The sequence below is a fragment of the Sinocyclocheilus rhinocerous genome, unplaced genomic scaffold, assembly GCF_001515625.1.
Source record: "Sinocyclocheilus rhinocerous isolate Xijiao unplaced genomic scaffold, SAMN03320098_v1.1 scaffold382, whole genome shotgun sequence".
Classification (NCBI taxonomy): domain Eukaryota; kingdom Metazoa; phylum Chordata; class Actinopteri; order Cypriniformes; family Cyprinidae; genus Sinocyclocheilus; species Sinocyclocheilus rhinocerous.
In genome coordinates this window covers 1,032,652-1,045,154 of record NW_015642829.1, presented here as the reverse complement: position 1 = coordinate 1,045,154, position 12,503 = coordinate 1,032,652, and the positions used below count along the sequence as shown (strand labels likewise).

Sequence of the window (12,503 nt, the reverse complement as noted above, 5' to 3'; positions counted from 1 at the left end):
TAAATTTGTAGTGAGATAACTATATTCGTCTCAGTTCAAGCAGCATGTGAATCAATTATATTTTCAATATTTGCAGCACGAAATAAACATGAATAAATATTTGAATGCATGTTGAAAAAATCTGAACAATTTAATACAAACGAATGTTTCATGAAATCAATCAATTAGAGTTTCAAAAAACGTCAATAAGCCTACCTTTTATTACAGTTTTTTATGTTAAATGTGAAGAATGACAGGTTGGATGCCACAGACTTTTTATTTTATTTATTTTATTTATTTTTTTGGCGGGGTATAGGTGGAATTCTTACATTAACTTCATGCAATAGGCCTATAACCTGATTTTATTCTCGTAATTTTGACTTTATTCTTAGTTTATTAATGAACTAGTATTTTCTGAGTCAGTGTCACAAGATGAAGTTGACGATCCTGACTCTCCATCTCCTCAGGACGCGCTCCTTTAAAGAGAAATACATCTTTACAGATTAGCCTACATAATGAAAGAGTTTTTGTTTTCTATTTGAATTATTTCGTTTCAAAGTATTTAAAGCATTCTATTAGATATATTTATCATGTCTGTAACCACTTTGCCATTAAAAACCAAAACTGGACTAGCCTATTTGCTGCAACAGCAGCTGTGTAAAGGGGAAGAAAGAGAGAGAAAAAAAAGACACGGGCTAGGGTCAGACTCAGGCCGAGAATATTCTGATAAACTGTCGGAAGGACCGGGCCCGTGCAGGGCTCTATTCATTCCCTCGTTTCAATTAAAGGTTCCCCCTCGGCTCGGCGGGCCCACAATACGCCCGGGCCCATATGCACCTGCATACAAGACGCTACGCCCCTGCTTAGAACATATTTTTGTTAGCTGGGGGTCAGCTACATAATGATGGCAGATTTTGACCAAAAGGCTGAAATACTTTCTCATTTCATAAATGTCAGATCTACAGAATTAATTAATCAATTAATTAATTAAATGTATTAATTAAATGTATTAATTACAATATTTGTGGTACTTTACCTTTTTTTTTTTGCTGATTTTGTTTTTATTTATTTAAAAAAAATGTTTTACTGTTTCAGTGTAGCTGAAAATGTCTAATAAGCTTTTTTAAAGGCAGATTCCACTGTGACAACTTACTTCATATAGAGTGACAACATTCCACATGATTCTATGAACTGTATCTTCTTTCCTGGGTAACATAGTTGGAAATGTTCAATAGCTTTAAAATGTTTCAAGTCTCTATCACGTGTCTGTACAGAAACTGATATTACAAAATGAATCTAACTTGACAAATATTCACTGGAGTGAAAAGATTGACCACTAGCTCCAGTCTCCCTCATAACTGCTGCCAGTGTTAGATTAATTTCATAAAACAATTTTACCAGGCTCTCTAAAATACACCATTGCAAGCAACATAAAAGGGTAAAAGGTCAGGTATCACAATTCTGTGATGGCATTCTGGGTCCTAAAATCTTTAGCCTCCTTGTAAATTGTCTCTGTAATGTGACATTTAGGAGCATTCTAAATCACATGTATCCTCATTCCATTGCTCTTTACATCATTTATTTAGATTATGTGCAGCTACTCTATAGCTCTATGTTTTCACCAAATCTCATCATTCTTTAAGTACAGCTTAACCACAGGGAACATACAATTTAGGCAATAACTAACTTGTTTATTATTGTCAAAATATTAACCACGACTAAAAAAAAAAACTTCTGTTGCTCGTTATAGTTATTCTATATTAAAGTATGCATGAATTTGTATTTTATGATTATTTAAATTATTTTATGACTCACTGACTATCCAGGAACTAAAAATCTATCACAACACTTACAGAAATATTAATTTATATGAATGAAATGTGACAAAACATGAAATGTCGTGCGTAATAGGTAACGTTGGGAGAGCAAATAAAAGTCATTTTTTTAATGATTTAATTACTTTATTATCGATATGGATCGCAGCACCCGATGGTTAATTGTGTTCCATCTGTTCTAAAACAATAAATAAAAAAAATGCATAAAAAAATAAATAAAAATAAAAAATAAAAATAAACAATAATAATAATAACATGCGCATGCGCATTGCTGCTGTGGCGTGATGCTAGCAGTCGCTCACATGACGCTGGTGTTTCCTGCTGCGGTTTCGAGAAACTAAACAAATCTGACCTAGTGCGTTTATCAGATGTAGTTTGGCACAGCGGCAGCTCAAACAGGTCGTGTACGTCAGCACTGTAACGACAGTTATCTGAAGAGTCCGTTTGAAGACGCATATTGCACAGTCTGGCATCATCTGTTTTTGTATCGAGTGTGTTTTGATTTACTTTGGCAAGAAACATGATTCCTATCATCCGCAAACAAAACATGCCCTCCGGGGCCATTTTTAGCCTGCTGTTGGGTAAGTTTGATTTACGTATAGTGGATTTTGGGCTGCAGGACTATATTTAGTCTGGTTATATTTTGGTTAATTAATTGATAATAAGAAACGGTCCAAGTCCATATATATTTATGGAGGACGCTGTAGTGTTTTTCTTTTTTAATTTGTGTTTATCATTTAATGTTGCTTTCCTATGTCTTTTTAAAATAATGTTGATTCCTGCAAAACCATGGCCTAAACATGGCTGCTGTGTAAGAAAAGCTGAGTAACGTTATTTCTCATTTGGAGGGAAATATTTTGCTTATTTACAGATATGACTTGTAAAAAAAAATGTTTCGTTACTGAAAATTACTACCATATCCATGCTATTTTCGACTAACGTTACCAGCTTGTACTTTTTTAATGGTGAACTAAACATGGCTGCTGTGTAAGAAAAGCTGAGTAACGTTATTTCTCATTTGGAGGGAAATATTTTGCTTATTTACAGATATGACTTGTAAAAAAAATGTTTCGTTACTGAAAATCACTACCATATCCATGCTATTTTCGACTAACGTTACCAGCTTATACTTTTTTAATGGTGAACACGCATATTTAAATTTTTTTTTAAAACGTTTATAAAATTAGATGAGTTGTACAAGTAAGGCTCAGTATAAATAACAAATAAACTGTACTGTGTTCACGTGACGGATCGCCACCATATTGCCATTAACTTAACAGTCTGTCATACAGTTTGCTTCATCTAAAAAATGTTGATGATGATGATAAAACAATTAATAAATAAACTGGTTTGGTGAAGCAGCAGCATTTAGTAAACAAATACAATGCATCCATGTCGACAGGTGTCAGTATAAAATCTAAAATTACCGGTACTTATGCTATTGGAATGAATAAGCATAGTGTAGCAAAAACGTACTTAGTCCACCTTCCTAATCAGTTTTACAACTCATCTAGAGCCTTTTAAAATAGTGACATTACCATTGCAGCTCTCACTATACATCAGACTTTGACCGCTGATGTTCCACCCACTGTGGTCACCCCTGAAACCAGCTCTCCTCCAGCTTCTCCTGCAACCCCTGGACCCCCTGAGCGAGGCAGTTACAATGTCACCAATGCCACTGACGCTGTCTGTCTCTTGGCACGGATGGGACTGCAGCTCAAAATTAGCTTTATTTCGAGCTCTAGTGGCAAGGTACTTGCACATATAACTTTCACTTTCATTGGACAAGAGTAGCTTGAAATATTCTGCTTAATATCTCCTTTTCTGTTCAGTGGGTAAGCAAACAAACTTATTATAAATGACAATTTAATTTTCCATTCTTTAATTTTCCATTTTTATGCACCTGAGATGACACATAGAAAAAGGACCTGTATGCTTAATTTCTTTGATAAATACCATTTATTTTGCCATTATTAAGATTCCTTGGATTGTTATGTAAATAAAGGGATTTGCTGGGATAAAGGGATTTGTATGACCATTTTATGACTAAGGAATTCAGAATAATGAAGGTTTAGTCCTCATTTGTAAAAGTAATCTAAATGTAAACATACCTTGCTTTTCAGACTGTCCAGGAGGTCTTGAACCTGCATCCAAACCTGGTTAAATTCTCTGGATCCTGCGATCCAGACAGTGCAACTCTCATACTCACTGAGGACAACATTACTCTGACTTTCAGCTTCTCTTTGGTAAGTTTCGAATCTCTTCCTATTATTTCCCCTAATGCCCTCTTAAATTATCCAGACCATGTTGGTGTCATCAAAACATAACATTTTTCAGAATTCCACTTCAAACAAGTATCATCTTAGTGGGTTGGAGTTGTCAGCTGCATTGCCTGATATGACTAGTAAGTCAGTATTAAATATTCCATGTTTAATAGTTTTAGATTTTAGTTCTGTGAAAAGCTGAGCAAATTCCTTTTTTGTTTGTTTTGCCTAGAGCGCATTGTTTTCAGGAACACCAGTCTGAACTACATGGTGGGAACCCTGGGCCACTCTTATATGTGTCAGAAGGAGAAGACCTTGAGCATTACACAGGATTTCTCTCTCAACACCTTCCAGCTTCAAGTGCAGCCTTTCGGTGTCAATGGAGATTTTGGAGCAGGTATTTTTTTCTCTCTTTTACCATTTGTCAGTTTTGTCCTTTAATTCTTCAAAGAATATTCTGGGTTTAACACAAATTAAGATTAATCGGCAGCATCAAATTCTTAGTTGTCAGAACAACATGAAGTTGACAAACCCAAGAACTTTTGAACGTCCACATAAGGTTACTGAGTCGCTCATCCATTTAGAACAGTAGTCTCATCAAGGGTTTTTAAAGTGAACTAAAACTGATGATTTTCTCAAAAAATGTTTTCTGTGATAATACTATAGATCTTGGAATACTGATGTGATTAAATAGTGTTTTCCTAAACTTGTTTTCATTTTTTTTTTTGCCCCCCTCTCTCCTCTCGCTCGCTCTCTCGTCTCTGTTCTAGCTGAGGAGTGTGAGCTAGATGAGGACGACATGTTGATTCCCATTATTGTGGGTGCTGCCTTGGCTGTTCTTGTGCTCATAGTGATCCTGGCCTACCTTATTGGCAGGAACAGAAGTCATGCGGGCTACCAGACCATCTAACCTCATGTAATCTTTAAGCCAGGATGTGTAGGCACCACCGATTTCTGCTCTCATCTGGACTCGGCAACACTACTACAACTGCAGCTGCCTAGTTTTTAACCTGCTGTGCCCTCTCCTGGTGTCTCACCCTGCTCAGGTGGACCTGCGCTTCCTGGACTTTCTGTTGTATTATGTTAAACATTGTATAATTATTGCATACTTAAGGGTGCAGGGCAAAATATGCTAAGGTATTGTTTCCAGGAACCAGATTATGCTTATCTAGAGGAATGCCTGGAGTTTGTTGTCATTTAGGCTTAATCTGGGTTAGAAAGCATACGATCTGTTTGGTACCTCATATTCTTAAAATTAACCTCATGCGTTTATTTATATAAATACAAGGATTTAGGGAAAACTGATGATGTTGTTACTGTTACATGCTCTGTCTAAAAGGGACTAGATATTTAACACTACTTCCTGATCTCAAACTACTGTCTGTGATTTGTGAAGTTCTCACTTGGGATTGAACACTATACAAGACTCAGCTTTTGAGATTCACCAAATTGGAGAAATAGAATTAATTTAATATTGCTAACAAAGCCTTGCATAACAGTGTTCAGTCAGATGTAAATCTGGTACTAAGTTTTAATGAAGAGAAATTCCACGTCTAGCATGGATCTCTCAAGATCTGCTGAGACAGGGGGTACAGAATAGAATCTGTTAACTGTTACAAATGGAATATCCACTTTCTAAAGTAGAATACCCTTCAGTGTCACTATATAGCTCTGTTTCCCTCTCGTACTACATACCAAAACTATATAGCCTGCTTGCTTCCATTTAGCATTGTATTTGCACTCATTCCGAAATGTTAAAAGGGAAATTGTAGAGTGAAGAAATATTATGGTTTTGCACTACTGGATGGATAAAGGGTACGATTCACACTAACACAACAGGAAGTTCTGAATCACTTGAGGTAGGTTTAGACTATTATAGACCCAGGTAAATGGTTAACTGTTACAAACAAGGAGTGCACCATTAAACATGCTTTATCATATGGTGGACGAATCCATCTCCTTTCTGATGCGCCTTCATATGGAATGACTGCATATATGGAGTTTTTTGTGGATATTGAAGTGTTGCTTTGATTGCTATGTTGTTTTAAGGGAATGCGATTCTAAGTTTCTAAATAAAATGAAAAATAAAAGACAAGAAAATGAGTTTGCTTGCTAAATATCTTTATGTAGTTAATACATTTAATTTCTTCAACAGTAAATGTGAACAGAAAACTTACTGTTATTAACAAGCAAATAATTAAAAAAATTTATTCCTCTTAAAGGGATAGTTCATCTAAAAATGAAAATTCTTTCATCATTTACTAACTTTCAAAATATCTACTTTTGTGTTTGACAGAAAAAAAGAAAATCATGCAGGTTTGGAATGATATGCCTCCAGTAAATGATAAAATGTTTTGGGTAAACTATTGTTCAAAAATTTGGGGTCAGTAAATAATAATAATAATAATTAAAAAAAAGAATACTTTTATTCAGCAAGGAATAAAAGTAAAGACATTTCTAATGTTTCAAAATACTTTTTATTTCCGTATCCATAGAATATTAATATTAAGCAGCACAACTGCTGCTTTTCAACATAATTACAAATGTTGTTCACAAAAATAAGCATATTAGAATGATTTCTGAAGGATCATGTGACAATGAAGACTGGAGTAATGACTGCTGAAAATTCAGCTTTTGCCATGACAGGATTCTCATCTCACATGCTGTGAAAACTGTACGTCCATGTTCACCATTTAGTGTGAAGGAGGGTTTTGGGCAGAACTAATGCGATTCCTACACATATTCCTGAGTTTAGTAATTGTTGCTGTAGAGAGACCTCCTGGCTCCATAAAGATTTTCTGAAGGTAGATGACAAATAAATATTCTTCAGAACAAACACATCATTATAAAGACTTCTGTAAGTATTACTAGGTGAATAAATAGCATCCACAGTATTTACCTGCATGAATGTGTGGCAGTCCTCTACGTATTCCCCGTGAGTGATCTGTTTAAAGCGTTCGCTAATTTCTGGGAGACTCTGTGCCTGTGAGATGAGGTTCTGATGGCGACGAATCCACACGGAACAGGATCTTGGATCCCTCGTAAAAAAGGCAGTCCCATATTCTGAGCACTGTCTGAGAAAAACACATAGCTACCAATCATTACATTCAATATTGGCATCACAATATGCTACATAATACCGACTAATGATTTCATAAAATTTCAAAATTGTTGAATTTTCAAAGCTTACTTATTGAACTCTTTTCAGAAAGTACAACTATTGACTTCATCCTCACCTCTACAGGAAGTATGTCAACGTATAGGCAGATGAACCAGCGAGAGACCACCAGGGTCCACATTACATCATGCTGATTCATGACCTGCCAGACAGCAGGAACCTTCATCCTGACAAGCTCTCCAAGCACTGCTTGATCCATTTTGAGCCCCAGCATTGTTGGTGTGTAATAGTCTAAATCAGGGGTGGCGAACTCCAGTCCTGGAGAGCCGCAGACTTCAGCTCCAACCCTAATTAAAACTCACCTGCCTGTAGCTTCCTAGTAACCGTTCAGACCTTGATTAGCTTGTTCAGGTTTGTTTGATTAGGGTTGAAGCAAAACTCTGCAGGGCTGCGGCTCTCCAGGCCCGACGTTCGCCACCCCTGGTCTAAATAATAATAATAATTAAAAAACATATGCATGGAACATGATGCAGAATGGAATTAGGATGAATTCATAATCTCTGAGTATTTATAACTTAAACAGAATATTCAGATGTCTCATATGCATGTGGTGAGGTGATTTGAGCACTTCAAAACACTTAACTTTGCGGAGCATTCATTACATTAACATTACAGTTAACAAACATGAAACTGCTGTGTTAAAAGAGCAGTTTACCACAAAATTTAAATTTTACCATCATTTACTCACCCTAAAGTCGTTTCAAAATTGTATGACTTTCTTTTTTCTGCCGAACACAAGATATTGATAACCAAAAGTTTTGGTGACCACTGACTTCCCCCATATGGACACATAAATTCTCAAATATTTTGTTTTATCTTCCAGGAGGAAGAAAGTCATAATGAGGGTGAGTAAATGATGACAGAATTTACATTTTAGGGGGGAACTATCCCTTTAACTATTGGCAAGATTTAAGCTTAAATTAATTACAGCGCTAACATAAAACAATGGCTAAATATCTATTTGGCTATTGGTTAACATTATTTTCCCCGCCCACAAGGTATAGGTGATGTCATCTAAAAAAGAAAGTTGTTTCAAGTGGAAAAAAGTTATTACATTTTGATTAATGGAGTAATTAACCTATGCATGATGCTTTGAAGAAGTCCTGGTTACATACAATAGAGGGTAAAGTGGCCGACCTGGTAAGATCTTGCCAAGTAAAGCATCCATTAACCAGAATGACTTCTCCTCATCTTTGGTGACGATGAGGAGGTATCCAGCAATGAAGTTCATTCCCTAAAAGGCAACAAGCGATTCATTTCTGCAGCCTATTGATTTGAATGCAGATGGGTACAACGGGTTCAGTCATTATATTGGCAGGGTAAACAACACAAAATTACAGCAGTTTAAGTGTGTCTTACTTCCTCACTCGTTATAATTGACTATTCTCTAATATACACACAACAAAAGTTTTAGATTCTCATCTACAGTAGGAACTTCAATACATCCTGGGTTCAAGTGACACTTTCAGTGGCCATGTGTGTAAAAGGGCTTGTGTACATACCTGACAGTAACCAACATCCTTATTGTGGTGTCCATAAGCCAGAAGTACATTAAACAGGGCTTTTTGTAAACATGGCTGGGAGGAGGCACGGAACTGAATGTTGTCAGGGAAGGTTCTGTGCATGTCTAAAAAAATAAAAAAATAAATTTGATTCTCAGAAATGTTTTTTTCCCATATGTCCTGTTCAAATGATTTAAAATCAGACTTTTAAATAAAACATGGTTTCATGACTGGAGAAATAACTTACCAGCACGTATAACCTCTTCTATTTTAGGGTCATGCTGAGCCTTTAATATAGAATGATAGTAGCCAGGATTTCTCTCCAACTGGTCCTGAGCTCCACTAGCTGCCATCCAGATCTGAGTGCGATTTTCAAATGGAACCCCCTTCCTCACATAACGCTTCACTGCAAACCCAAAAAACAGCTTTAAAAAGTGAATAAAAACTTCATCCTTTATGTGTCAGTTCAATAAAATAAAATAAAATAATTAAATTAAATTGCCTACAGTGCCCTGCAAAAGCTTCGACCACTTCTTTGACCTTCTAGTAACAACAGCTAAATGCTTGGACATCAGATCCTCATAGGATTCATAGCTGAAATCTTCTGATCTTTCAAATCCATATTGGTCTACCCTACAGACACATAAAGACTTGTTTTAAACTTGTGGGAATACTGTTAAAGAAGAATGTAATAGAAACACCATACAATTCTGAAGCTAAAATAAGACATTTTCTGAAATGTCTTTTACTTTTTTTTTTTTTTTTTATGCAATAGAAGAACGAAATGTCTTTTACTTGTTTAAGTGTTCATATTGACAATGACGCAGACATCACCTGACGCACAGGTGTTTTGGATCATCTCGTGGCGACCGTTCCACTATCCTTAATATAGCGATTTGTATTTCATAAGTAACATCACTTCATCATAGTAATATAAAGTCACGTTCATACCTCTGGCAGTCGTTGCTGTCTGAACTGGCGGAACATTCCGTGCTTTGATCATTAAAATGATTCTCCATGTAGAGTTCAGAGCGTCTCTTCATTCGAACACCATGAGCTGAGCTCTTTATATAAACTCCTCCCCTAGACTGAAACCTGTCATATATTTTACCTTGCGTATTAACCGTTTAATTTTATAGTGTGTAGCTGTATTGTTAAGTCTATTATTTTTACTCGACGTTTTAACCATTTGAAATATTTGTTTTGAGTTGAAACTTAGGTCGTTAGTTTCTAAATAATTTATGCAGTTAATTAGCTCTACTGTAAACATCCCAGCAGGTGATTGGATGGTTGGAAAGCTATGAAAATACTGGGTAAAGACTAGCGGCGGGCAGAGCGAGGCTTCATGAAACACTGAAACAGTCGAAGCAAATGTGCCGAGGCTTCGAAACAATTCGACACCCGTCTCTACGGTGACACCTAGTGGTCATTTTTAAGTATTACTCTGAAACAGCACTGGCTACGTTTACATGCAACCAAATAATCCGTTTGTAATCGGATTGACGGCTCAATCGGACTGAAAAGCCTTCATGTAAACACCTTAATCGATCCGATTGAGCTCGATCGGAATGAAATTTCGATCGGATTGAAGGGGGTGGTTTATTCCTTTTCTAATACGACTGAGAGTGCATGTAAACACTCGATCGGATTGAACGCCGAAACTGAAAGGACTGCGCATGTGTAATGACGCAGAAATAGCATAATGACGTAAATGGCATAAATGAGCGTAAAGAGCGGTTCTTCCTTTTGAATAAAGTGTTGTATAAATGCGTGTCCTGTCATTATAAAACTCTCCTTTCACTCGGCAACTGTGAAGTGGAGCAGGACAACCTCCCACCAGTCCTTGTTTCGGATTCTCATCCACAGGCAACCCGTTTTGGGGCGGGGAGGGGCATTTTTACTGCGTGATAAATATGAGCAGCACGGCACAGCGGTTTATATGTATATTTATCAATAAATGGATTAATATTAATTCTGCTGTTAAAAACAAATAAAGAAACCGTGTAGGAGAGTGGTTATTATGTGCAAACAGTGAGAAACTCTATATGGTTGTTAAGTCGTGACGTAACCTCTCTATTTCCGGGTCCAAAGTCCGGGTCCTCTACCTACTAGGGGTGTAACGATTCATCGATATGGATCGATACATCGATATGATATCTGACGATAGGATGCATCGATGCCACACGTAAAATATTGATATCTGTAGTATAAAGAAGAGGCTAAACGTCATGCGTGACGTCGGACTTAACAACCGAATATTTGTGCAGTGTGTGCATGTCCAAACAAAATCAATTCCGATTTGAAGCTTGTGACATATAAACGTGCACATCAACCCAATCACTTTATTTAGCGCTCATGTAAACACTACATTCAGATTCATATCCTGAACTAAATGAAGATTAATGTCTAGGCGTGTGATGTGTTTATTGGACCAATCAGATAAGAGTAAATTGAGTCAGCGAGAGGCTCATTTGATTGGCTACAAGAAGAAGGAGGACCCGCCCTCCCCCTCACGCTTGCAAAACTCAGTTAGTGAGAGAATCGTGCCAAAATTGTAAGCGCAGAGAAAAGAGAGACGGAGCTGTACATATCGGTTTATTTCGGGAACTTTTTGCCCCACATGTACAACAAGTCATTTAGACATTTGCAACAGTTTGTTTTTTTACACATACAGATTGGTTCTATGCAGTCAATCTGTTTTGCAGTTCTTTAAACTGTTGTTTTCGCTTGCAAATCACTGTTCACAGGCTTGCAGTGCTTTTGACCGTCTTTTGGCGAAAAAAACGTGCCAAAAGTGTAAGCGCGGAAAAATGGAAGTCAGAAGCATGCAGATCATATTTATTTTGCGTTAGCATGAAGCTGCAGTTTCACAATACATGAATTACATTTAGGAGTAACAGTAAAATGCTGCAAATATTTTTTTCTTGCTTGAAACACGATTTACACCTTTACAAAGCTTCTCTTGCGTATGCAAATTTTATTTACGCTTACGGTCTTATGTAAGCTTCCACAACTCTTACCCTGCACATGCAAATCTTTTTGACGTCATTCTACCTTCATAGTTTTCTCTTGTTTGGTGGGTGTGTCAAACATGTCAGCCCAATCAGCAGCAACATGTATGTAAACCACGCGGTATTAAAGATAGTAATTGCAATGTCTTCTATTGGGTGCTAAATGCTGATTAATGTAACATAAAAATACTATACATATTTATATATTTTGCTATTGTATTGTGGAGTGACACTTTCATAAACTTTTCTATACCCCTGTGATTATATAATGGTAAATATTACAATAACATAGCACAACAAGAGTGATCAGCAATAATGATAAGCCTAATACTCACAGTAAAAATAATAAGGTCATATAGATCATAACACAGACTTGGAGGTAAGAAGTGGATTATCCTTCACCTGAAATGTTTGTCTTTTCATCCTGAAATGCGAGGCAAATTTTGGATCACAATAATTAGGAACCACAGTTTCCACAAATCCCTTCATTTGATTGGGATGTTCTATTTTATTCTGGAGGGCAAGGGCAGTGACTGTACCAAAGCAGATTCGGGTCTCGAAACACTTGTGAAAAGCCCCGATGCTTTGATTCGCCTTAGTCACGTGACATGGGTGTTTCGAATCACACTTCGGAGCAGTGTTTCGAAACATCTGCGCTTCGCGTCAGCCATCCCTAGTAAAGACCAACCCTATTAGAGGTATTATTATATGAAATTACGTATGATATAATAATT

General features: G+C 36.7%; 1 protein-coding gene and 1 pseudogene across 1 annotated transcript; one reads left to right on the top strand and one right to left on the bottom strand.

The window, feature by feature from the left end:
* Nucleotides 1–2,096: 2,096 nt before the first annotated feature.
* On the top strand, nt 2,097–6,153 carry LOC107756770 (lysosome-associated membrane glycoprotein 1-like). Its single transcript, XM_016574006.1, has 6 exons — nt 2,097–2,395; nt 3,361–3,566; nt 3,938–4,060; nt 4,152–4,218; nt 4,311–4,475; nt 4,849–6,153. Exons 1-6 carry the CDS (start codon nt 2,335–2,337, stop codon nt 4,986–4,988), a joined length of 762 nt encoding a protein of 253 aa, XP_016429492.1. The 5' UTR covers nt 2,097–2,334; the 3' UTR covers nt 4,989–6,153.
* Nucleotides 6,154–6,757: 604 nt separating this feature from the next.
* LOC107756737 (growth hormone-regulated TBC protein 1-A-like) lies at nt 6,758–9,809 on the bottom strand (annotated as a pseudogene).
* Between the last annotated feature and the right edge of the window lie 2,694 nt (nt 9,810–12,503).